At 46.0% G+C, this 24,598-nt stretch overlaps 14 protein-coding genes across 14 annotated transcripts; 7 read left to right on the forward strand and 7 right to left on the reverse strand.

The window, feature by feature from the left end:
• Positions 1-139: 139 nt before the first annotated feature.
• Positions 140-3,171, forward strand: VTP21DRAFT_5671 (uncharacterized protein; the record flags this gene model as incomplete). Its single annotated transcript, XM_069396218.1, has 10 exons — positions 140-340; positions 408-510; positions 581-753; positions 816-1,085; positions 1,174-1,324; positions 1,384-1,597; positions 1,664-1,742; positions 1,824-1,952; positions 2,025-2,744; positions 2,824-3,171. 10 exons carry the CDS (start codon positions 140-142, stop codon positions 3,169-3,171), a joined length of 2,388 nt encoding a protein of 795 aa, XP_069247752.1.
• Positions 3,172-3,347: 176 nt separating this feature from the next.
• VTP21DRAFT_5672 (mitochondrial 37S ribosomal protein mS42) lies at positions 3,348-4,378 on the reverse strand (the record flags this gene model as incomplete). Its single annotated transcript, XM_069396219.1, has 3 exons — positions 3,348-3,698; positions 3,800-4,011; positions 4,075-4,378. 3 exons carry the CDS (start codon positions 4,376-4,378, stop codon positions 3,348-3,350), a joined length of 867 nt encoding a protein of 288 aa, XP_069247753.1.
• A 48-nt stretch (positions 4,379-4,426) lies between these two features.
• VTP21DRAFT_5673 (uncharacterized protein) lies at positions 4,427-6,212 on the reverse strand (the record flags this gene model as incomplete). Its single annotated transcript, XM_069396220.1, has 4 exons — positions 4,427-5,557; positions 5,621-5,697; positions 5,775-6,039; positions 6,153-6,212. The coding sequence occupies 4 exons, from the start codon at positions 6,210-6,212 to the stop codon at positions 4,427-4,429; spliced, it is 1,533 nt and encodes a 510-aa protein (XP_069247754.1).
• Positions 6,213-6,599: 387 nt separating this feature from the next.
• On the reverse strand, positions 6,600-7,431 carry VTP21DRAFT_5674 (uncharacterized protein; the record flags this gene model as incomplete). The annotated part of the gene is made up of 4 exons (XM_069396221.1): positions 6,600-6,792; positions 6,851-6,958; positions 7,030-7,086; positions 7,151-7,431. 4 exons carry the CDS (start codon positions 7,429-7,431, stop codon positions 6,600-6,602), a joined length of 639 nt encoding a protein of 212 aa, XP_069247755.1.
• A 78-nt stretch (positions 7,432-7,509) lies between these two features.
• Positions 7,510-8,005, forward strand: VTP21DRAFT_5675 (uncharacterized protein; the record flags this gene model as incomplete). Its single annotated transcript, XM_069396222.1, has 2 exons — positions 7,510-7,519; positions 7,725-8,005. 2 exons carry the CDS (start codon positions 7,510-7,512, stop codon positions 8,003-8,005), a joined length of 291 nt encoding a protein of 96 aa, XP_069247756.1.
• Positions 8,006-8,028: 23 nt separating this feature from the next.
• Positions 8,029-9,361, reverse strand: VTP21DRAFT_5676 (uncharacterized protein; the record flags this gene model as incomplete). The annotated part of the gene is made up of 2 exons (XM_069396223.1): positions 8,029-8,908; positions 8,982-9,361. 2 exons carry the CDS (start codon positions 9,359-9,361, stop codon positions 8,029-8,031), a joined length of 1,260 nt encoding a protein of 419 aa, XP_069247757.1.
• A 144-nt stretch (positions 9,362-9,505) lies between these two features.
• Positions 9,506-10,005, reverse strand: VTP21DRAFT_5677 (uncharacterized protein; the record flags this gene model as incomplete). Its single annotated transcript, XM_069396224.1, has 3 exons — positions 9,506-9,760; positions 9,805-9,943; positions 9,989-10,005. The coding sequence occupies 3 exons, from the start codon at positions 10,003-10,005 to the stop codon at positions 9,506-9,508; spliced, it is 411 nt and encodes a 136-aa protein (XP_069247758.1).
• A 606-nt stretch (positions 10,006-10,611) lies between these two features.
• Positions 10,612-12,872, forward strand: VTP21DRAFT_5678 (uncharacterized protein; the record flags this gene model as incomplete). Its single annotated transcript, XM_069396225.1, has 6 exons — positions 10,612-10,754; positions 10,828-11,092; positions 11,156-11,315; positions 11,382-11,689; positions 11,751-11,951; positions 12,021-12,872. 6 exons carry the CDS (start codon positions 10,612-10,614, stop codon positions 12,870-12,872), a joined length of 1,929 nt encoding a protein of 642 aa, XP_069247759.1.
• A 387-nt stretch (positions 12,873-13,259) lies between these two features.
• VTP21DRAFT_5679 (uncharacterized protein) lies at positions 13,260-15,342 on the forward strand (the record flags this gene model as incomplete). Its single annotated transcript, XM_069396226.1, has 9 exons — positions 13,260-13,309; positions 13,390-13,479; positions 13,547-13,661; positions 13,728-13,764; positions 13,838-13,867; positions 13,947-14,011; positions 14,077-14,152; positions 14,223-14,605; positions 14,683-15,342. The coding sequence occupies 9 exons, from the start codon at positions 13,260-13,262 to the stop codon at positions 15,340-15,342; spliced, it is 1,506 nt and encodes a 501-aa protein (XP_069247760.1).
• Positions 15,343-16,287: 945 nt separating this feature from the next.
• On the forward strand, positions 16,288-18,469 carry VTP21DRAFT_5680 (uncharacterized protein; the record flags this gene model as incomplete). The annotated part of the gene is made up of 2 exons (XM_069396228.1): positions 16,288-17,055; positions 17,156-18,469. The coding sequence occupies 2 exons, from the start codon at positions 16,288-16,290 to the stop codon at positions 18,467-18,469; spliced, it is 2,082 nt and encodes a 693-aa protein (XP_069247761.1).
• Positions 18,470-18,770: 301 nt separating this feature from the next.
• On the reverse strand, positions 18,771-19,699 carry VTP21DRAFT_5681 (uncharacterized protein; the record flags this gene model as incomplete). Its single annotated transcript, XM_069396229.1, has 5 exons — positions 18,771-18,920; positions 18,987-19,057; positions 19,119-19,197; positions 19,275-19,412; positions 19,484-19,699. The coding sequence occupies 5 exons, from the start codon at positions 19,697-19,699 to the stop codon at positions 18,771-18,773; spliced, it is 654 nt and encodes a 217-aa protein (XP_069247762.1).
• Positions 19,700-20,176: 477 nt separating this feature from the next.
• On the reverse strand, positions 20,177-21,053 carry VTP21DRAFT_5682 (uncharacterized protein; the record flags this gene model as incomplete). The annotated part of the gene is made up of 4 exons (XM_069396230.1): positions 20,177-20,350; positions 20,418-20,561; positions 20,626-20,910; positions 20,973-21,053. The coding sequence occupies 4 exons, from the start codon at positions 21,051-21,053 to the stop codon at positions 20,177-20,179; spliced, it is 684 nt and encodes a 227-aa protein (XP_069247763.1).
• A 197-nt stretch (positions 21,054-21,250) lies between these two features.
• VTP21DRAFT_5683 (uncharacterized protein) lies at positions 21,251-23,204 on the forward strand (the record flags this gene model as incomplete). The annotated part of the gene is made up of 7 exons (XM_069396231.1): positions 21,251-21,402; positions 21,515-21,520; positions 21,579-21,811; positions 21,873-21,925; positions 21,991-22,115; positions 22,179-22,400; positions 22,466-23,204. The coding sequence occupies 7 exons, from the start codon at positions 21,251-21,253 to the stop codon at positions 23,202-23,204; spliced, it is 1,530 nt and encodes a 509-aa protein (XP_069247764.1).
• A 485-nt stretch (positions 23,205-23,689) lies between these two features.
• Positions 23,690-24,424, forward strand: VTP21DRAFT_5684 (uncharacterized protein; the record flags this gene model as incomplete). The annotated part of the gene is made up of 3 exons (XM_069396232.1): positions 23,690-23,707; positions 23,888-24,192; positions 24,262-24,424. 3 exons carry the CDS (start codon positions 23,690-23,692, stop codon positions 24,422-24,424), a joined length of 486 nt encoding a protein of 161 aa, XP_069247765.1.
• Between the last annotated feature and the right edge of the window lie 174 nt (positions 24,425-24,598).

Here is a 24,598-nt window from a genome sequence, read left to right on the forward strand (position 1 = left end):
GCATTAATATTCTGCTTTCTTGCAAGTGACACTGCCATTGACCAATATATTTGTTGAGGGTGGCTTCTTCAATTTTGCATCCTTATTTCACCTTCTCTTTAATAGATTTCAAGAGAGTTTAGATCTACAGTGCCTTACCATGTACAGAAGAACCCTCCGTCCTGGAGAGGGATCTCTTAGTTCTCGCATCCCCCAACCTCGCTCCTCCTCCTCTATTCTTTCTTCTTCTCTCAATACTGTTAACAATAAGTCAAAACCCAGCGATCCGCCGATATTTCGCGACATTCAGTCGGATTTTAGCCGATTCTTAAAATCAAGCCAGACCTCGACCTCCGGAAATGTAGCCATTTGATTAGATATACCTGCTTTACTCTTCAGATCGCTAATGCTAGTTTATATTGGAGTAGTCCGGCCTAAGTCTTAATCTCTATGATCTAGAGAGCCCGTCGCTGTCACGAGAAGTTGGCCCGGACGCCGGATCTTCGTTTGCGGCCTCGACACAATCAGCAGGTTGGAATCACCATATGTATTGATATTGGCCACTGTTCTTTCTTCTCACCCCATTTCTGATCTGTGATAGATAAAGATTTGGAAGAGGCCAGGCTTCGGGCATCAGAATTCCGTCGCAAGGCAAAAGAACTCACCTACGAACTTTCCAACACGAAGACCGATATGCAGCGTAAAATATTGAGTCTGGAAGCGGATAAAAAAAAGCTGGAGTCGCAGATTAACGAGTTAAAGTTAAATATCGAGGTAGGATCTCATTTCACACACATTCTCGGCTTGACTCGCGTGTTAATCTTGAGTATTTAAAGAAATTGGAGCAAGATAGACGCACTCTCCACGAGCATAACAAGGAATCAACCGAAAAATTGCGGAACTTGGAGAAGAATGCGTCGCGTTACCGGCAGGAGGCTGAGCGCGCCTTGAACAAACTCCAAGAAGAGAATCGCGCCCTGCAGAACCAAATGACTGAATCACAGTTGGCGGCCCGGGAGAGCGAAGGTGAGGCCTCCCAAAAAGTGCGGGAGATGTCTTCGCTAGTTGAATCTTTAGAAAACGCGCTGGAGACCAGCAGAGAGCAGGTACCTAAATTTATACTTTACCCACATTGCGGGCAATATTAATGACAGGGTGTGTCCTGGTTGTGTTATTTGCACCCCATTACGGTAGCTTAAGCGACAGACGGAACTCACCAAAACGCGCCAACAGCAACTCGAAGAAACGCAATTGCGTCTGGCCAAAGCGAAGGACGAGCTGCAATCGATTCGTTCTGAGAACTCGGATCGCCCAGAGTTTGACCTGATTCGCCGAGAGCTTCACGGTAAAGTTGATGTCTAGGGCATGCACTCCTAACCTCTGTAACTAAACCTTCTCAATTAGACCAAGTCGACTATGTAAAGCAATTGGAGTCTCGGAATCGCGAGCTGCAGCGTGAGGTTGCACAGCTGCGAGAGAAGCAACAGGATGTCCTAGTGATTAAGAAGCGTAGCCAAGAACTCGAAAACCGCCTGATGCAATTCAGCGAGCTGCGAATCAAACTCAACACAGCTGAGCTTGAGAATGAAAAATTGCTCAAGAAATTGGCTGCGCGAGGGTAATACATCCGTGCTTGCTGGACAAGGCTACCGATGAAATAACGTGGACTATTTGCTATTGGTAGAGAGGACTCGGGTCAAGTGGAAACGCTGGAGGCCGAGTTAAGGAGTCGGGACGCGTTAATGATGTCGTCCGGGAAAATGGTAGTTTCGCCGTTGTAAAGCTTTATCCTAATGCAACTCGTTGATGGCTGTTTCTTTTTTGCTATTTGTTCTCTTGCTCAGATACAAGAGTGGAAGGAGAAATGCCAGTCGATGGAGGAGCGGCACCGGAAGGACCAGCGGCTAATCAAGCGACTGGAGCGAAGTAAAGAGCTTGCTCAACGTGAAGTCGAGTTTTTAAGACAGCAGCTGGTGCGTTATTCAATCCAGAGTCCAAGTTTATAATGATGGCGCTGATTCACTCTTGTTTCCCCTCTATTTTAGAAAACGCTAGACTCGGATGAAACCGTGGTTATCCCAGCACAGCAGTCCAATTCACAGGCCGTCCAGCGTGCGGAAATGCTCGAGAAGATGGTGGACGAATATCGCAAGCAGATACGGGAGCTCACAGAAGAAACCAAGGCATTGCGGTCAGCTGCTCCTCCTAGGCCGGAATCGATAGGGAGCGAAGAGGCCAAGGCAAAGCATGACGAGGCCCTTCAGAATAAGCTCAAGGATCTGGAGCAAGAAAATGCGGACCTAAAACATGAGATCGAGATTCTCGACAAGCAGGTGGGGGAGCTGGAGCAGGCTGTCGGCCGCGGAGAATACGACCGGCGGACCACCAAAATTCTACAATTGAAGGAGAACCCCGCAGCCATGTCTCAGGTGATTCGTGAGAACACATTGAGCAATCTTCGGGCCGAAAACAACGCCCTTCTGCAACAAATACGGGAGCTTCAGCAGCGAATCCATTCGCCTGCGGGAGAGAATGAGGGCGTGGGCCAGAAGCGACTGAGAGACGAGAATCAAGGGGCCGGGGCCGCGAAGCGGGTGTGCGCAGGCGACGAACCCGACAACCAAATGGCGGTGGACGTCTCAATACCCGAGTCGGTTAGGGAGGATTTGGTGCCACGGATGAGCTTTGTACGGCTAAAGGATGAGAATCAACGCCTAGAGAATTTGGTGGCCGAGAAGGACAAACGCATGATGCGGCTGAAGGAGGTGAGGGTTAACTCCTCCGTTGTTCGATGATAATTCCTTTTGCTCACCCCACTCCCCTCCCCCTTTTTTCTCTCACCAGGTTTATAAGACAAAGGCCCAGGAGGTGCGGGAGGCGGTATTTTCACTTCTTGGCTACAAGCTCGACATCCTCGAGAACGGCCGCGTACGCCTCACCTCGATATACTCGGAGAAGGATGATCACTCCTTCGTCTTCACCTCCGAGGACAACGATTCCGGCACCATGCAGCTCATCGGGGGCGGCAACATGCAATACGTGCGGTCGCTCGAGAACCACATCAAGTTTTGGGTGGTGGAGCGGGGCTCCATTCCCGCCTTCCTGAGCACCGTCACCCTGGAGCTTTTTGAAAAGACCACTGTGATGCAGGGGGCGGTGGGTGGGAGTGGGGCGGTGGCCACGGAAGGATAGGATCCCCCAAGGAGAGGTTTGGGTTGCCTTTGAGATCGTGGTTGGCTCTCTCATCTTTTGTATATTTTTACTTCGCTTATTTCATTTTTTTAAAAAAAAAATATAATTATTAATTCTATCTGCATATTTCACAGTTAAAACAATCTTCTGCCATTAAAGTATAAACATGGTTTTCTCTATTGCGACGAAATGTCCTGCTTGGGCACACGGAAATAGACGCGCTCCCAATCCACCGCCTCCCAAAACTTCTTTACATAGTCCTCTTTCCCTCTTACTCCGTAATCTGTCAAATAAGCGTGCTCCCACACGCTCAGGCCCAGTAACGGGATATACGAGTTGGCATGTTGAGGGGGATGGTGGATGGAAGCGGAGGAGAGAGCCTTGGTATTGGGGTCGGTGGCCTGGGTACGCCACGGCCGGTGCGGGGTCCCGCCGTTGTATGTGGTGAGGATATCGAGCTTTCCAGCGGGTGACTCGACGAGGAAGACGAATCCGGAGCCACATAGTGAGAGGGCCTCGTCTGTAAACTTTACGATGAGAGAATCACAAAAAAAAAAGGGGGAGGGGTGAGTAGGGAGGCGGCGAGACAGAAAGAAAACGATGCCCGAATCCACGGGGGGTCGCCTACCTTGGCCTTCAATTCCTCAATGCCTCCAAAATCCTCGGTGATGCGCTTCTGCAGATCGAAGCGAATTGCTCGGGCCGGCGAGGATGTCAACGAGCGGAGGAAAAACTCGTTATTCCATGCTTGTGATGCAACGTTGAAAACGTTGGCCCGCAGCGGATTCTCGGCCAAAGTAGTGACCAGCTCAAACACCGATGCATGCTCCAAGTCGGTTCCTATCCCATTCTTCGTTCAGCCACCGGGCATTATCGTCAAACGCACACAATAATAAGACTCACCGACTACAAGCTGATTTAATCGCTCCAATAAGCCCTGCTGATGCTCCTCCCAGAGAACGCGTACGGCCGCGGGTGAGAGGAACGGAGAAATGCCCTCTGATGCGGGGAATGGCAGACGGTTGAGCCGATGAAGGTTTCGTACCTGTATGATATTACGAGAGAAGGAGGAGGGTGAATGGAGGGGTAATAGTCTTCGAAGCATGGCGATGAATTTTTGAATGGAAGGGCATAGTTTCGAGCCCTCCGCCGTTTTGTTGACGGGATAAGTGACTTCTGGTGGCTGAGTTAATGGAACGGCATCCATCCAACTTTATTAAAATGTACAATCGATCAAGATAAAATATACAAATGGCTAGCCTTGGTAATGTCTACTCTTATTTGCGATTCTTGTCATTCGCCTCTGTACATTTGTGGGCGCTTTTCCATTATATGGAGAAGGATAGGGAGGGTGGTTGCCTCCGTAGGCGTTTAGGGAAAGGTTGGACATGGCAGTGGCGAGGCCACTATTTTGCGGCTGAGGTGAGGCAGGATATGGGTTGGGGCCACGGTAAGGGAAACTGTGCTTTGGTACGGGCGGGGGAGGTTGGTTTTCATGCGGGGGAGGCGGGTATCCTTTTGTATATATAGGGTATCCATGGGGGTTAGGGAGAGAGTGTGCGAGAGAACGCGGCGAGCTGGTGGGGTAGTGTGGATATCCTATAACATCCCCCCGATTCAAACTAAGGGAGGGTGGGGCCAGAGAGTGCGAGCCAGAGTGAGAACGCAAGAGGCCTTTGGAGTTGTAGTTTGGCGGGGGCTTTCCTGGCGGCGTGTTGCCGCGTCTATGATTGTCATAGTTTGGTGGCATTGGAGGCAAATTATGTAGTGTGGAAGGAGAGGCGTCTGGATGCGGAAACGGTCTATAATGTGAAGGGTTGGGTGTAAATCCTTGAGAGGCAGGAGGAGTAGAATGGCTAGGCTCTGGATAGGAGTTTTGTCTTTGGGTCCGGTAGGCGGGGGTTGGGTGAGGTGAGTCGTGTCTGCCTGGAGGGTTGTTCTGTGGTGGCTTCCCCTGATGATACCGACTAGGGGCAGCCTGGCTTGGATAGGATTGGGGTGGGCCTATTCCCCTGCCATGCGCGAATTCTCTACTCTGCACATTCCCAGTGGGATATGAATCGGATCTTTTCAACTGTCCATAGGGAGCAGGAGAGCCTTGCAGTGGAGCCTGGGGCCCTCTACCGGGAGGTTGAGACTGGTTCGGTACAGGTGGCCGCATCGCAGATGGAGGATATTGATGCTGATGTTTGGGCGCAAACGCATGGGGCACCGGACGCTGAACGGGAGGTTGCTCGTAGGACTGTGGTTGGAATTGCGGAGGATTCGGGGCAGCTGGCGATGGAGAATCCGAACGAATATGGGCTCGTATGTCGGTGGGATGCTGTGTTTTTGGATGCTGCTGTAGCTCTGGCGGCAGGTTCTTGAGGAGCGGAGGCTTAAGATTCTAACAAAATGATACAGGATCATAAACATAAAAGCAAGCTCCTTCAACTTGAAAACAATTTACAGCTAGACTCTGGTAAAAAGTGAACTCCAGATACAACTCTCCAGCGTATTTGCCATGGTACTTCAGCTGGAACCAGTCTATCCATTTGGGAGAAAAAGATTCAGTAAACTGGGCTGAGCAGAAGAAGAGGTGCCAAGGGCTCAGCGATATTCACCGTCCAGCTCGCCATTATTCAATGCATCAGAAATGTCGATAACCGTCTCCCCAATAAGCTCGTTATTCATCCCATCCTCATGGAACACCTGAATAAATAGTCGTCGCTCCGTGTCCTTGATATCAAAGTTCAGCTGCTCGTCCCACTCTGGTTTCTGCCCACCGCGCTGATCGATCTTTGTGCGCTTTCTTGGCCCAGCAGGCCCCAGCCGAAAGACGCAGAACGGGGACTGCTTCCCTATGAGCTCGCGATTAGGGAGGTGGCGCTAAAATGGCAAGCAAATGGATGGAGAGAATGGGGCAAGAATTAGTTGGCACGGATCGCTAAAGAAGAAACCCCAAGCGGCAGGGCTGCGTGGGGCCAGGATGGAAGGCTCACCCCCTTTATGACCACGACGACCAGCTCACCCTCCGGATCTTCTTTCGCATTATGAGACATGCTCTTCTTTCAGTGGCAAGAACAGAGAGAAACCAAGGTTTAATTATTAGGTTTGAAGCGCTTATTTCATCCGTGGGGGCGCACAAGGATTGTTTTGGGCCAATTTCGTGCTTCACCCGCAGGCGGAGGGTCATGGCCAGCTGCCGGTCTAGAATCTCCGCAAAAAGCTCGAGCTTCTCTCCATTGCTGGGCCCGATGATCCACCGCGATTCGACGCAGAAATTTTTTCCAGCGCTTTTACTAAAAATCACGGGTGCGCATCCCGGGGAGATTGCTTGGAAACAGCATGATCAATAGACAAAGATATATGAAGTATAAACCCGACTAGAATGGTTAACGCGGAAGAAAACAGGGGAAATGCAAAGATCTATCCACTCTATCCCATCATCATTCGGCAAGCTTCTCCACGCCCGGGGGGCGTTCTAACCCCTCGCTCTCCTCCTCGACATGCTCAGCCTCCTCGCCCTGCTCGTCCTCATACTCTTGGTATCCATCGGGGTCCTCGTACTCTTCAAAGGATTCGATAACTGCATCCGAAGGCAGGTCGATGCCTAACGAGGCAAGATCCAAATCCTCGTCTCTGCTCGAATTGAGAAAAATTAAAAGCCATCCGTATTGGCAAGCCTGAAATAACCTACTCATAGTCGAAGTCATCCAATTCGACATTGGACACCTGAAAATAGTACACATGCGACTCAAGTAGCGAGGTACCGGCTTTGAAGTTCCCAGTAGATGAGTCATATTTGCTGTAAATCGGATCCAATTCATCGACATTATGTCGAGCACATCCTAAATGCATCGTGACCATTGAACTTACCGCACTTGCGCAACTTCTTCGAAACGCACCGACTTCTTCTTATTCTCGTATTCTTCCCTAAAGACACAATGTTTCTTAGCATCCGCTTTTTTCACGCTTTCTTCCTATGAAATTTTCTCACGCTTCCACATTATCAAAGGCCGAACTCCATTTCATGTTCACTTTCTCTAAATCTTGGAGTTTACGCTTCGATGTGCTTGGAACGCACGTCTCCTCATGATCGGGCAGGCTAGGGAATACGGCTAGTTCTCTGCATCTCGGCGGTAAATGCTGGGTTTCCATTGGATTGTCAAAGGTGGATACATGGGAAGCGAAGCTATTCGTGCCCTGTCCCTCAACCAACGACCGGGCCTTAATTGCCTCAACCCACGGGTGGCAAGCAAACAAGGCCTGCGCCACCATCTCTCCGGAAGGATGAATGGAGAGGCCCAATAAACTTTATGGCTCTTAGCATAGAGATAGGCTTCAGGTGAGCAAACCATGATCCAAAGTTGGGTCGGACAAACCATATGAGTAAAAATAAACCTATTTCGAGACAATCTCTATACACTCTATCGACGCTTTCATACGCTTTCATACGCTTTCAAGAGTATGTTTTTTTTTATATCAGCCCAGACAGAAGAGCATCCAAAAAAAAAAAATAGAATATCCAAGACCAGAACATACATGCATTTATCTCGGGGGCTTTTATTTAGTTTTCTACCCGGAAGCTAACCCGAAAAGCCATGGATGTCATAGTAAAATATTTCCCAAAAAGCCTAGTAAAATAAAGAAGATTTTCTCCTCGAGGGGTGAGAATATCATCATGGGAAAGAGAGGGCTGAAAAAAAAAAAAACAAAGATACTGGATAAAAAAAACAAACCACTCCCAATGTATAAATATATTTATATATATTTGAAACGTCCAGAAATAATAATATATAATCTCCCAAATATTTATAGCCCAACACATTTAAAATACGAAAACTTGATGTAGCGTGAGAAAAAAAAAACGACCCTTCAAGGTCGCCGCTCGAATTGTCCGAATACCAAGTCGTACCCGTTGAATTCGTAGACAATTCTCTCCGTGCGCTTGTATCCCGTAATGGTATCTAACGACCTCGCCATGCGTGCTCGTTCGCGATCATGTCGCTCCCAAGCCTCCTCACTCGCGTCGCCGGGAGGGTGCGAGGAGAAAGCCGTGACGCTGAATTTGCCAGGCCGGAACACTCTCGTCACTTCTCGGATCAACGCCTGGACCACCGAGGGTTTCCCTCCAGTTGGGATATTGGTCTCGAAGCTTGCGTAGGAGCAGGCGGGCTCCGGCGTGACATGAATCGTATAGTAGCCTTGCTTGAGGAGAGCGTTGGCCGAGTAGCCGCAAGGGGTGAACAGGAAAGAATCCACCAGGGCCTTGGGGTAGAGTGTGTCAAGCCCGGTGTCCTGGTCCACACGGCGTCCCCCCGTGGTGCCGCCCTCTTCCCCAGGACGCTGGTAGAATGGGATCATCGCCTCGGGGTCAAGGTGTGTCATCAGGATCTCAATCGTTTGATCGTGCTCGTCAGGAACTTGGGGCACCATCTCCTGTGAGTCGTCCTCGCCCGGAGTGGCAATGTACAGGTACCATGGGTCGCCGCTGTTCGCCCTTCCCACGGTGTAGGCCGCTCCATTCGTAAAGTACGTGTCGAGGCACTCCACCTCCTTCCCCCAATCGCGGTGCGGGTCGAGCTGGCGTTCAGGGAACATGAACGACTTGCGGGAGTAGAACACGCGCCAAGCGCGCTCAAACCCGCAGTACTCAAGCGCAATCTCAAGAATGCGGGGTACGGCATGTAGCAGGGTGGTGGTACCACAGGTCTTGAGAATCAGCTTGTGAGGGTACACGAAGAAAGATGACTCACTAAGAATAGGAGAAAAGAGGGTCAGGCTAAACAGGGGGTCGAGGCCGAAAAGAAAGGGCATGTATCGCTCACCTCAACAAATAGGCATCCAGATGTTCATTTTTGACGACGTTGAGTACCTGGCAACGAACAATGGCCAACATCTCGCTCCAAACGCACCGGTCCACCTTTCTCAAACCCTGGCGCGATTGACCCTCCACATCCAGTGTGGCGCGATGGGCAGCGTGGATGCCGCCACAAAATGGCTCGTCACCCTCGCTATCGCTGCTAAACGTGCTATTGCGAGAACGGACAGTCTCGGCAGCGGAGGGGGCGAACCAAATCTCAAGCAGTTTTTCGGGCCCCTCGAAAGAACCGGCCTCGTACTCGGCAGGTGGGCAAGCGGAAGTGGGCTCGTACGAAGAGGCTCCCCCGGGTTCCAGATAGTGATCGTCGCGAATTTCACCAACCATTTTTTTTCGATAGAGCAGAAAATAGAAAGTCGATTCGATAGCAGTCAAAAGGTGAGGAAAAGGAGTAGGAGGGATTGGGGATGGAATAATATAAGTGAAAAATAGTTAAAGGAGATAACGAGATAGTTAATTAATTAGGGCAAGTTATGGTGGTTCTTTGGCAGAGTAGTTTTTGTCAAACGTCGGCAGGACGATGTGAGGGTGGTTGAGTTTGCTTTTACGTCCTACTGGCGACAAAACGGCAAGTGTATCTAACCAGGCGAGCGAGGGGGATAGGGAGATGAGATTAAGGATGCTATCGAAGGAAGTTAGAAAAATGGAGGCGGAAGGGAAGGTCGAAGAGAAAGCGCGCGGCGAAGCCGTAGTAGTAGTCAAAACGCATATGAGAGCGGAAGACAGCTTTACAATCAAGTATGTCGCCTTCAAATTTCACGTTTGAAGACGAACGAAAATAAGGTGGGGAGTTGTTGGAAAGAAAATTGGAAATAGTTAAAAAAAAGGGTAAATATAAACAATCGATTTTTGGGCTTTGGAATTGCTTCTCTTGGGATGAATGGTGAAGAATGGGATTCAAAAGGCAAGCTTATACGGGTCGAGATGAGTGCTTAATTATTCAAATTATATGACATGATGTGCTTGATCATGTCTTAGGAACAAACTGGAAAGGAGTAACAGGTTAAAGAATGAAGGAGGGAAAAAATTGCTTGGGTGACGTTTTATATTTGTCCTTGAAAAATATCAGCAGATTTTTTTATACCCAGGAACAATCTATTAGAAAATTAAACACTCAGCCAAACAACCAACAATTTGAGTGTGAATAGATCAGTACACTAACAATATACAGCGACCTCACCCCATACCACAACCTCTCTCCCCCATTGCCTATCAGCGGCAAACGCTGCTTGTTTGCGCTTGTGGATTTAAGGAAAGGGCTCGCACCGGGGAGTCTATATTCCCATCCTCCTATCCTTTTTTCATATTTAGTGGGTGGTTCCTACACTCTTCGGTAGGGTCACCACCGCCATCATCAGATATCGATAATCTCCGTAAAATTCTGGGTGATTAGCTTGGCGGAGAATACTAAAGAAGCCCCCCCAACTCGAGTAACTCGATTTCCCTTTTTTTTAGCATTTGTCGGAAATGTTTTTTAAGTTAATTAAGCTAGACGTCATCGCTCATTATACCGTTTTCTAAATCTCTGAAATTAACCCAAAGAAGCCTGTGCGCAAGTCCAAGAAAAATGCGGAAAAATGTCACAGCGGCGACGACGGAACAACAATGCATTAAATCAGCGTCTTTGGCGGAGAGAAGGTCAAACCTCATCTTCTGGAGGTGAAGCCGATGTCTCATCGGAAATCGATGACACCCCTACTCCTACATCATCGCGATCCAAGTAAACATGACGCCTCGATCTGTACTCTCTTTAATTTTCTCCTTACAAGGTCTCCTCTACTCGGCTAAATTAGAATCACCGCTTATCGCCCTCCCTACTGCCCTTCATTCACCATAGCTTTCAAACTCATCTTGGTAGCTCGCCTCATTGCCGCCCTTACTACTTCAATATCGGACTGCGATGAAGTTTTCAACTACTGGGAACCTACTCACTATCTCCAATATGGCTATGGGATGCAAACTTGGGAATATTCACCCGTATATGCCATTCGAAGTTGGGCATATGCGGGTCTGCACGCGTTAGTAGGGATGCTTGTGAGTTTGCTCACAAAAAACAAGGTATAGACCCCATGGAGTTAGCAAAGACGCGTCTTATTCTAATTTGGGGCCTCTTCTCTATAGGTGCAGACCTTTTATCTTCTTCGTTTGGCATTTGCAACGCTTTGTGCCTATTGCGAAACGGTTTTCTATCGGTCAGTAGTGACGGAGCTCAACCCCCATATTGGGCGGTACGTGCTAACTGCACTAATTGTGAGCGCTGGTATGTTTCAAGCTGCGACCGGTAAGAGAGAGATTTTGTGTGCCATATATCTCTTTTTTTTTTGGCTTTAATTGTGTGGACTATTAGCATTCCTTCCCTCGACATTCTCAATGTATACAACGATGTTGGCTTTTGCCCACTGCTTGCGCCCCCCGTCGGATATCTCGGGTTCTCGCACTTACCGCGCCATTTTTTGGTTTGGAGTCGGAGCTCTTCTGGGTTGGCCATTCAGCGCCGCGGTTGGAATTCCATTTGTGTTCGAAGAACTGCTTATGGTCGGCAAAACACACCCCACATCTCCCACCTCCCAACGGAAAAAACCTAGCACGATTGATTGGAGAGTGAGACGAGTAGTGAGATTTACCATTGCGGTTCTTGCTGGGTTACTTGTCCTGGTAAAAATGCATATACAATTCGCCACGATGGATCTATCTAATAGGACTCTATTTATTGCAGCTACCTATCATCTTGGTTGACTACATCTTTTACAAGAAAATCGCCATAGTTCCCCTCAATATTGTGCTATACAATGTATTCGGTGGGGCGAATCGTGGCCCGGATATCTTCGGCACGGAACCGTGGTACTTTTATATCCTAAATGGATTGTTGAATTTCAACATCCTCTCTTTACTTTCCCTGGCAAGCATCCCAATATTGGTAAGTGTTTATTAGCCAATGGGTATGAAGAGAATGAGTATTCACATTCTGTAATGCTTTTAATCTTAGTTGGTTTCTCGGTTTTTGGATCCAAATTGCCTGGTGATATCTTCTGGTACAGCCAATCCAACCACCCTCCTTACTCTCAAGCTGCTTCCTCTCTACATTTGGATGGGTATTTTCACACTTCAGTCGCACAAGGAAGAGCGCTTTCTCTTCGTTGTTTACCCGCTTATATGTTTGAATGCTGCTGTTGCCCTCTTCTTGCTTCGCGGACTTCTACAGCGAGTTGCGGGCAAACTCAATATTTCCTCCTACCGACTTCTCTCAACATTTACCGCGTCAATATTGCTGCTTTCCGCAGTGCTCTCGATATCCCGAATCGTCTCCCTCTATTCGCATTACCATGCACCCCTCGAGGTGTATGAGCACTTTTCTCTTAAAGAGTGGCCGGCCTTTGTCCAACGCAATATGACCACTCAGAACGAGGAGGTGAATGTTTGTGTTGGCAAGGAGTGGTATCGTTTCCCATCCCACTATTTCCTCCCTCATGGAACGCGACTTCGGTTTCTTCGTAGCGAATTCCGAGGCCTACTGCCTGCCTATTTTGCCGAAGGGGAAAGTCGAAGGGATGGTACCTCAAGACTACCCCAGTGGAAAATGAATGATGTTAACCGAGAGGAGATGGATCGATATGTGCCCGTGGAGGAGTGTACATACCTAGTGGATTTCGATACCGGGGTGGAGACGAAACTCGAGCCACGCTATGTGAATGATGCGAATTGGGAACGTGTCATTTGTAAACCATTTTTAGATGCCTCTCGGACGCCGAGGCTCTCGAGGGCTTTTTATCTTCCTTTTAATTCAAGGACGAAAAAATGGGGCGATTACTGTTTATTAAGACGGCAAACACGAGGCTGAAAGCTAGGAATTTTCATCCATTGTGTGCTCAATGTTTAATTGTTTTTTACTATAATGCTATATTAATTTTCATTTTAATAATTCGTTTTTGAACTGAATATGCTAGGCTCTTTTTTGCCTCTTTTTCTAGTGCTTTTCCTCGGATATGAATCTTAGTCATTGAAGGGCTTGAAAAGGCCTAGAAGAGAACTTGTGATAATCCACTGGGAAGTTATAGGAAAATCATAGAGAAAATGTTAATGTGCTAGTGTAACGCCACTCATAACGATCTAATGTATTAGCGGACTTCTCTTTATTTTTTCAAACCGCATGTATTACTCCCCTCCCCCCCCTCTACTTTGACTTAGTATTCAGCTAATTAATACCGGTACAACCAGCAGCACTACTATGTCCAATCAAGCCATCCTTCGCATCCAGAAAGAGTTAGCGGAGGCAGGGTATGTTATGCGCCGTTTGTCTTTCCTGCGCTCATAACGTTTCGATTCACACTTTTGCTCTGAATCTGGTATTGAAACAGCAAAAATCCTGATCATTCAATCTATCTTCATTATGATGAAGATGACATGCGAAATGTCAAGGCGCTGATTACGGGGCCACCTGATACACCGTAGGTTAAAATTTTCAGAGTTTTTCATATCATCTCCACTGAAAATGCTGTGATACGCTCAATTCAGCTACGCGTTCGGCATGTTTGAATTCACCATGCGATTTCCCGATTCTTACCCTTCACAACCCCCTAAAGTAGCAGCATTGACAACCAACTACGGCAGAACCAGATTCAATCCAAATGTAGGCTGTTGGGCAGTCCCTTGATTTGTGCTAATGATTAGATTTAATGCTTTTTTATCCCAACAGATATATGCGAATGGGAAAGTGTGTTTAAGTATCTTAGGTGCGTCGAGAATATTCCTCCCTTTTATTTCCTGTTTCTCTGTTCTTACCTCCTGCTTTATGCAAACGTATAGGGACTTGGCCGGGAGAAGCGGGAGAGCAGTGTATGCACATTCTTGTCGCTAATATCTTATCTGATAGAAGACTTACCAATCGCATTGTCTTCTCTTTTCGTCATGGTAGGGCGCCCTGCACACGGAATATCATCCGTTCTATTATCTATACAGAGTTTGATGAGTGATAAGCCGGTAGGGTTCTTAATGCAGTTGCTTGGGCTATTCGAGAGAATAATTGACTTGTCGCCCTTTCTTAGTATTTAAATGAACCCGGATGTGATAAGGAGGACAACACACAAGTAATTGAGGGCTACAATCACAAGATCATTCACGGTATGGTGAAAGATTTGAAGTTGTTTTGAAATATTCCACACCCCTCAGCTGAACCTCAACGTCTCTTTAGAAACTATTCGGATATCTATCTGCGATCGATTGGAAAACTTTCTTGGGCTGAAGAGTGGAAATGATTTCCCCCAACTCCCCAACGGTACTGACTATAAATCCGCCATAGAATTTACCACACAATCGTCTTCACCTATCTCCTCCATCGCTAATAACACCAACTCCACAAACTCTGCGTCATCAGACACCTCAACACCTATAAACTCTGCTGGCGCCTCACATCCTGCAGCACCTTCATCAACAGCGAAGCCCGCACTCCCCGGCTTTAATCCTGGCTTTTTTCAGGACGAATTCTCGTCTCGCTTCGCATCGAGTTCAACCCAAGGACACGAATTTGAGGATCTGTCAAAACGACTATTCATGTGCTATTACGAAAACGTCATTGTAAGTCCGAATGTTAAATTGGGTGTTTCTGCCTTTTTTTTACGTTAACCACATCTTGGGATCAACTCAATCTGTAGGACATTATCAAAAGAGAGGGCAGTCATACAAAAGAAGGTGAGCAATTCGAGCTCACCAAATTCGAGAGTAGATCGAACGGAATGGAGGGGGTATACCGTTATCCCAACTTGGCTCAGCGGATGGCTGCGATTCGCGACGCCATCAACCGTGAAACGGATCAGTGGATTCAGCAAAGTCGCCGTTGGATAGAGAAGGACACCACAACAGCAAGCAATTTAAAGCGGCAGTTTGAGCAAGTGAAGAACTATCTTGACGCGAGCTCAGGAAATATCCAAGTCGAGCTCGAAGACAAAAACCCTTTCGTCTGGATGATACTCATTTTTGGAAAGCCGATGACCAACTACGACGGGGGTATCTTCAAGGCTAAGATTGTGTTCCACGACAAATTCCCTGAGATACAGCCGAGAGTACGATTCATTACTCCCATATTCCACCCCAATATTACAGAAGAGGGGATACCGTTCTACCGTGCATCACGCCAAGATGACGTGCGCAGCCTTGTGTTGGCCCTAAATGCCCTACTGGAGGATGAGCCGAATACGAATCCCGTCACGCATGTGAACAAACGAGCTGCGAAGCTGTATTTTGGAAGCAAGGAGGATCGGCGAGAGTATAACCGGAACGCTAGACGGTGTGCCGGGCGATCTCTGGAGTATTAGTGGATTTGGCTGACGGCTAGCTTGGCTATTTTGCCCTATTTTTATTTTGACGACAAAAACCAACCTGACCCTCCTATTTCTCCTCTATTAATAATTATTGCATGTGCCGATGTCATTCTTCTCCTTTTCAAATTTGATTTTCTTTTGCTTTTCTTGGTGACTCATTAAAGTATATGAGTGTAAAAATTTGTAAGAGAATGTACAAAAGGAGTAAACCCATCTTTTAATACTTTCCCTTTTTTTTCTTTTTTCGTTGGATTGTTGAACAAATGGCGTACCTTGCCTTTCATTTGAAAACTGTTGAGTTTTCGAAATCCCCGTGGAACCACGTTTGCACACATGTTGGTGAGCAACTCCCATCCGTGCATCGATGCGAATATTCTGGAATTACGATACGTGGCCATTTCGTGTCAAGATGTTAGAGGCTATCGAAAGTTCCCTCGACGGTATACTCTAAAAACGCTTACTCGGCTGAGGAGAGCACGAGGATTTTTGCCATAATAAGAATTATAGTATTAAAGTAGGCGTTTCTAGAAGAGTTCGAGCTTATTTTTTCAATTCTGCGATAAATATCTCTGCGGTAGAGTGTAGGTATAGAAGCCAGGGATAAATCAGCTACAATTTAATACATATCTTAAATGAAAAGTAGAAATGAACCAGACCCTGATCTTTATCATCTAGATATTGGTTGTCTTGTGAGGTTGATCGAGATAAAGGCGCATTTGTCATCTCCAAGCAGCTCTTCTGAATGAAATAGAAACCTTAACTTTACGGGATATCTGATTCTCCACAAAAGCCCCTCATTGGATTTTCGTCATCGAGTACGTAATAGACGGACGGATTCGGGTTGTGACTTCAGCCGGTATTTTGTTTCTATCGTTCCTTACTATTCATCTCCGTTCCTTTTACTTGAACCATTTTCACTCTTAAATCCACGCCGGCAGGATGCACATCCCAAAAACTGCCGCATGTGCGAAGTTTGCGGCAATCGCTAAAGCGAAGCATCATATATCGGCTGCAGTTTGGAAAAATGCTCCCGCGCTAACCACCTCCAACTTTCCGATCCCCCCTTCCGCTCCTTCGTACTTCCCCTCTCAAGAATCTCCAGCCCGATGTGATTGTTTCCAACTGCTCCGCCGACCGCACTCCCTCAGACCTCAAAGTAGATCCTTGTATACTTTGCCCGATTTCTTGTTCCCGCGTCGAAATACCGACTTCACTTCGTCACTTATCCCGAAAACCTTTCCCTCCCCTCTCCTCCAAAAACTCGAGAAACCGCAGACATCCCCTCCTTCCCCTATAATAACATTTTCACCTCCCCCCTCATTCTCACACACACCGTTACCAACATCTTCGCCTACGCCTTCATCCAACTATTCCCCGCTCAAAATTCCATTCACGCAACCTCCAGTACAAAAATTAGCTCAGACTTCTCTACCTACACCCACCCCCACTCTCCCAGCTACTCCTTTACTCCACCACTCTCCACGTAGTATTCCGCTTACTCAATCCTCAGTTAAACAATCCGCTCAGACGCAAGTATCAAGCGATGGGCTAACAAGAATAACGACATTAGCTAATGGTGTGCGTGTGGCGTCTTTTAATGCGCCCGGTCACATTGCAAATGTGGGTATTTTTATACGCGCTGGACCAAGATTTGAGACGGAAAATATTAAAGGTGTTAGTCACATTCTAGATCGAATGGCATTCAAGGTATGTGACATTGCCATTTTAGCTTGGATGCCATTTACCATCAAAGCTTGTACAATTTTTTTCCACAAGTGATTCTAATACCATTTTTTATCCTATACAGAGCACAACAAATCGAACTTCTGAGGAGGTTCTTCAAGAAATTGGAGCCCTTGGGGGTCAAAGCACCTGTACCTCGTCTCGTGAAGCCATAATCTATCACAGTGCAGTGTTTAAACGCGACTTGCGACGGACTTTCTCTCTACTTTCCGATATAATCCTCCACCCGAAGCACACTCCCTCGGAGATTGCAGAGCAGTGCGAAATCGCTGCGCGGGAGGTGCAGGAAATCGTCTCCCAGCCAGATATGCTTCTGCCTGAAATTCTTCATATGACGGCCTTCAAAAAGAATACACTTGGAAATCCAATGCTTTATAATGCAAGCCACGGTAAAGTAAATCCGGAGATGGTACGAAAGGCGTGGCAAGGCTGGTTCACCCCGGAAAGAGTCGTCATTACCACGACTGGAGCAAATCATGATGAAGTTATTGCATTGGCAGAAGAGTATTTTGGAAACTTTGGAGTCGAACCCAAGGAGGATGAAAAGCGGAAGCAGCGAAGCTTGAAGAGTCTCTTTAGTCCACATCCTTTATCCACATCACCTCGTTTCCCCCTGTTACGACGTTCATTTTCCACATGCTCTACCAGCGGCATCGTTACGAAATGGGACCCAAGTACCAGAGTTGAGGAACATGCACGGTATACGGGCGGGGTCAAATTGATTCCCCAGCCGGACATGCCCTTAACGCATCTGTACCTCGCATTCGAAGGCGTCCCCGCCCATGATCCCGACGCTTATCCTTTGGCCACACTACACACGCTATTAGGGGGCGGTGACGCATTCTCTTCGGGGGGACCCGGAAAGGGCATTCAATCGCGCCTCTATGCAAAAATTGTTGCAAAATATGACTGGGTCGAAGCTTGCAATGCTTTCCAACACGCATATTCAGACAGCGGGCTGTTTGGTTTACGGGCCGTTTGTGTTTCAGGCCAAGGCCTGCAACTTGTAGCCATGATTGCACGAGAATTGTCCCTGGTGCTTCTCACCGACACAGAACAATTGCGCGGCGAGCAGGGTGGAATTACTGAAGCTGAGCTCCAACGTGCTAAGAACAAACTAAAGGCGGCACTGCTCATGAGCTTGGAAACCAGTGCGATTCAGATCGAAGAATTGGCAAAACAAGTACTTTTGCTGGGACGATGCGAGAGTGCTGAAGAAATTTGCGAAAAGATCGATCGGATCACAGTAAGGGACATTGTACGTGTTGCACAAAGGATCTTCCGGGGACGAGTCACCATTGTCGCCCAGGGTGAGGTGGAGGGGCTACAGCATGCGGAGAAGATCCTATGTAGGTGTGGCATCGGAAAATTATCATGAATGCTATCCTTGAAGGCTACTCATTTAGCAACCGAGAGTGACGAGAATCCAATTTTGAAATATATATATTTTACTCTTGTATACTCATTATTTAACTAATTCTTGGATATTAGTTTCTCTCTCCAGTCTATTTCTCGCTCTTATTTACATATAATTACTTGTTTATCCTTTCCAAGATAAATACATAAAGAAATCCCAGTGATAAAAATTAAAGAATGGAGAATAATCATGAATACTATTACTAACACTATCTAAAGGGAAAGAATGATTCGCGCATCCGTACATCGCACCCTCCTCTCCCTCAAACCAACTTCTTGGACACAAAAAATCCGTGCATGCTCCTCATCTGCCACAGGCAGGTGATGCCCAGCACTATGATCTGTACGATGGCCCAAGTCACCACGCGCGAGTTAGTTGCCTCTGACATGTCTCTAAATTCCACTTCGCGTTCCTATGAAAACACGTCCGCAAAAATGATCAATATGAAGATGGGGGTAGAGATGGTCAGATAATATACTCTTTGGTAACCCTGCTCACGTCGAATATCATTTACGCGATTGTTGAGGTCTCGGATTCGGGATACCATCACTTCAATATATATTCTTAGCATACCTCAGCCAACTAACCGTATTAAAACTAAAAGACTCACTCTGTAATGCATCCTTCTCTGCCTCTTCTGTGTCCGCGAGGGGCCCCGCGCGTCCAGAGGTCATGTCAATATGAAACCGCTAAATTGGCACAAGTTGTACCACTCAATATCTATTAACTATGTAGTGTTCTTTAATACAGCTTGAAGAATTCTCACCAGTCTGTGATTCTTTGACCAGGAGGTGGAGTTTGTTGAGAAGCACACCAAATGAGAACCTGACTCATGCGCCGTGAAGACGAATCGCCCCATAGTACCTGATTTCAAGTTCAAGACATTGCGATGTTCGGATACCTCCTATTGATAAAATGAATATTATAGTGTGCTCTACAGATCATTCGTTAATTTAGGCTGGATTTATCTCCTACCTCTGCAGAAATTTGAACGCCGATTTCATCGTTATGCATATACTCTTGCTGTGTATCGCTCCATTCCTCAACGCGAAATGCACCCGACACTATTGTCCCAGAGGGGACCTCTTCTATGAAACATTTTGAGAGCCCTGGTCTGTCGAAATAGAAGTAGATTGCAAACGACGGAGAAAAAAGGAATGCAAGAAATATGAGGGAGGACAAATGGCGCATGGTGAATGCTATTGTTTAGCGAATTCTCTTTTTGACTCCCTTCTCTTGTTAATGGGATCTAAGTGTAATTACGGCACAGGGAAATAAGTGAGGGTACAGAGAAAAATATTCATTTGATCAGTGATCGGGAAAATACGCTAAGGCTTTTAGACACATTTCAGACTTTTCTATTCCATATTTATCAAGAATTCAAAAAGGTATAAATTCCAGATCCATCACGCAGGAGGGGGCCGAAGAAAATTTAATATGGTAAAATCGATTTAGTTGTCAAGATATTGAATAGTTACAAAGCAGATAACCTAATGTCTAGCCTAAGGTGAAAAGCATATATAAATACATTATAAATATAAGAAATAGTACGACTAACATAGAGATGGTTGTAAAATAAATAGAGGAAGGATAATAAAATATATACAAATCAAAGTCATGTAATACTAGCATACATTGGAGGGATAGATGGGTTTACTGCAATCAGGGCTATCTTCTATCGGGAGACGTCGGGATAACGCAAGAATATTCTGGAGGTGATGCACGTGTTGTTTGCGCGGTAGAGGTTGAGGGCAAGTCTGGATTATAGATTGGAGGTGGAGTGGAGACAGGAGGCACATATATCGGCAAAGGTGGAATGTCCGAAAATCTAAGCAAAATCGCCTTTTGCCATAGAGAATACCGTCAGTCATCTCTGACCCAGCATTTGGAGCAAGACGAAAAGGCTTACATAGGTCCAAGGTCCTTCTGAAGTATACGAGCCGTCAGGATTCAGACGAGGTGCCTCCGTACGATATTTTTTTAATGAATACTCGATGTCGGGAGAATCTAACTCGGTTAGCTCCGCGCATGCTTGGTTTACTGCTCTCTCGAACTTCACAATAAAAAATAATTATTCTCTGAGCATGAGGGGGTTAGTAATATCAAATAGCACTTGCCTTTGATTGCCGCTTATCAATATAGATTTCTGAAATGAGCGCAGCACATAACAGCAAAATTATTGCAGCTACGGTTGCACTCCATTGAATGCCGGGAGGTATATCGGGTCTCCCTTGGAGGATAGGTGTGAAGGCAAGCGCGGTGGCAATAATTACAATGACACCGGCCATAAATGACCAGAAGAGTATCCGGGCTAACCGCGTTTCGGAGAGAGGCTTGAGCCCACTACTGATGAGCACTCCATTAATAGAAGAAATTCTTAATGAGAACGTTTGGGGAGACATCTGAAGAAATTTGCATTAAATATTAGAAACAAAGGAGAGGCCTAGGGCAAAATGGTTCATACATATCCATCCAGCTCCTCAGGAAATTTCTCATCAAACTTGTTTTGCAACAAATTTAGTTTAATTTCGACATGTTTTTCCATTGTAATCGTTCATCATAACGAAGACGTGTCAATTTCTTTACCCACGCCAATGTAGGTAGAGTGGTTTCAGTTTCTTTTACGACAAATTTAAAAAGAAAATGTGACTGAGTGGCAAACCGCTACGCCATTGATAAATTGTTTTTTCATATGCATATCCTTGGTTTTTAACGGTAGTTTTCACTTGCAACTACACAAAGATGGGAGACATCAATGCCACTGTAGACACTAGCAAGCATGGTGCAATGTATCGATTCCTGTACTTCCTATGCCGCTATTCTTTATGGGCTTTCTTCAGAGAGCACCATGTTGTAGACAATGGTAAAGTGCCAGTGACCGGGCCAGTATTAGTGTGAGTACTTTGCTGCGAATGAGAGCAAAAACAATTAGAATAGTAGTTTGACATCCGATTCTCTTGTCCCTATTTTATGCTGTCCTACTCCATTGATGATCGAAATCTACAGAGTCAGGTGAGTTGTTTGCTTCAATTTCGCGTATTTTTTTTTCCTCATTATTTGCGTTGGTTAGCAATCATGCTAATATGGTTGTTGATCCGGCCATTCTCATCGCCACGTTCCCACATCGGCGTCAGGTTCATTTTTGGGCATTAGCAAAGTTTTTTAAAAACAGAATCACCCGTGCCATTTTGACATCAGCCGGAGTTGTTCCCGTACAGTCCCAGAGTAAGGACCATACGAAGCTTTTCCAGTCCACTTGGGAATCGCTTGAGAAAGGAGAGGTGGTTGGACTTTTCCCAGAAGGTGCGAGCACAATAAGAGGGCGTGTTTGTATCAGTATCATTATACCGCTTTTTGTTTCTAGGTACTTCCTATACCGCTCCTCATATCCTCCCCCTGAAGGACGGCGTTTCCTGGGTACGTTTTTCCAAAATTGAATTTCAAAAGTGTCAAACTAAATCTTATTTTTCTTTTTGAAATAGGCTGCGCTGGGATACATGAAACGAATCATTGAGTCCAACCTATCCAACAAGAAGGCACCAGTTATTATCCCAGCGGGGATTACTTATGCCAACAAGTCCAAATATCGGAGCACCGCAATTATCGAGTCAGTTTGCTTTTGCCTTAGAGGCCCAATACTCTTCTAATTCCTCTACTCCTGCACTTCTAGATATGGCGATCCGATTTTTATTGAGCCCTATGTGGAGGATTTCTTGAGAGACCCTAAACCGGCGGTGAAGAGATTGACCAAAGAAATCCAGGAGGCTATCGAGAGAATCACCGTGAATGCGCCGGACTGGGAAACTGAGCGCGCAATGAGAACGGCTAGAAATGTCTTGTTTACCGGCAGCAATAGTATTCGGACTGTAGATTACGTTAAGATCATGCAAAGGTAGGCTCATAGGTGAATATTTAGTCCCTTTTTATCTTGATCGCTTATATCTGAGCAACATTTAGTTTCGCGAATATATTCACTAAGTGCAAAGACGATCCCAGCGTTGAACGTTTACGCTCAGTACTGCTTGAATATTCCCACACGCTCGATTCCCTTCGTCTCAGCAATCTTGAAGTATCGTCATATCATAAGATTAGTATTCTAAGTGCGACTTTCCGCCTAGTGCGTGTGTTCCTTGCTTTCTCGCTTGGTTTGCCTCTTTTTCTTCCAGGACTTTTGGTTCATGCGCCATTTTACTTAGCTGGCAAGTGGGCCGAGCGCAAGGAAGTATACCTCGAACAGGTGGCTCAGGATAAGATATTCACGGCACTTGGGCTGACGCCATTCGTGTATGGTACGTTCTTCTGGCTTGTATGGCGGATTACCGGGTACTCCACCTTTGGGCTCGCATTTGCTCTACTCCTTATTCCTTCATTTGCTTGGTATCACATTTTGCTCGTGGACGATCGATATGATATGTTCAAAAACCTGGTCGCGAGTTGGAGGCTGTTTGCGTCCGTAAGTGGATGGGAGTCTGGGACAAAGCACGAAGTAGACCAGCTGGTGAGGCTACGGAGAGAGTGCAGTGAATTGTTGCGGAGCGTACTCTGGAACTTGGCGGATGTGCATCACCAACCAGACGCTTCTTATTTAGTCGAATACGCTAAGCCTCTGTTCTCGCAGGGCAATGGGAGGGCGTCCCCTTCTCTTGAAAGCGAAGATAGTATCAAGAGAAGCATGGAGAATGATAAAGATAAATGAAGAAATATAATTTATATAATTTATAGATATATCTTGTTGTTGTGTCTTCTATTCTCAACCCCCTCTTCTCCAATGATCATTCACATATGATATTCTTATTTCTCTATCTCAGTATTTTTCTTTTTAGCTCCACACCTATACTACTACATATACCGCTTCTTACCTACTTTTCTCGATTGCCTATGCTAAAGCTTTGGTCCCCAACATAAATTAAGGCAATGCCCAAGGACACAGGCTTTTTTTGCCACCTTCTTGCATACTGCAACGTCATCTAAATAAAATGAGAAATTGAAATGGACGGCTGCCCCTGATTTTTTTTCCTCTTTTCTTTTCTCGTCCTTTTCTTGTTTGCTTTACAAATTAATTATCGTTTTCCTTTATATTTTCTACATTTGAACGGTAACCTCTTATTTTAAATGTATATGCTAACAAAAGATGCTAAATAATTCTCTCATTTATTTCTCTAGCTTTTACAATAATAAAAGATGGAAAAGTTCAAGGAGGTAAGTGTTTTTTCTATATTTCACGCGTTGCATCCTAGATGTTGGTTGTTACGGAGGTGATTTATCGTCTGTTGATAATATCAACCCTCATATTTTTTAACTCCATCATCATCTAACGCTTAAACTTTCTTTCGCCCTTGAATGATCATCTGGACCAACTAATAATCATCTGTATTTTAGAAACTCAATTCGCTCCGCGAGGAAGTCGATAAAGCCAATGTTCGTGCTGATGAAGCAGAGCAAAAATACAAGCAGCTTGAGCAAGAGTTAACTGCCAAGGAACACGAAATCCACTCCCTTCAAAATCGCGTCACCAATCTTGAGGCTGAGCTCGATAAAGCAGAGACACGCATTCGAGATGCCAAGGCTATTGAGGAGGATGAGGCGAACTCGAAAAACCAGAATGAGGCTTTACTGCGAAAAATCGACATGCTCGAACGAGCTCTCGAGGAGGCGGAAAAGAACCAGCGTGAGGCGATGACCAAGTACGTACATATTTTCTACTAGTTGTATTAGAAACACAATGAAATTCATATATACCATCGCGTCAACAGCTTCCGTGATGCTGACGTCAAGGCTGAGCAACTCGAGCGCAAAATTCAGTCTCTAGAGAACGAGCGTAATGAACTCGAGAGGAAGAACGAAGAGCTTTTGGAGAAGCACAAGAAAACCGAAGCCGAACTCGAAGCCCTCACGAAGCAATTGGAGGATTTGTAAAGGGAACGGATTTTCTTTCTTTTCATTTATAGTTTTTTTTATAATTTTCTGGAAATTATTTTTGGTCATCTTAACAATAAAACGCAATAGCCTCTTCTCAATAACACCATTTAAAATTATTGACAAAGTGCTCGGAGTAAAGTCGATAGATTTATTTTGTAAATGTTCGATAAA

This window comes from Calcarisporiella thermophila, assembly GCF_041956535.1.
Source record: "Calcarisporiella thermophila strain CBS 279.70 unplaced genomic scaffold VTP21scaffold_23, whole genome shotgun sequence".
NCBI classification, from domain to species: Eukaryota; Fungi; Calcarisporiellomycota; class Calcarisporiellomycetes; order Calcarisporiellales; family Calcarisporiellaceae; genus Calcarisporiella; species Calcarisporiella thermophila.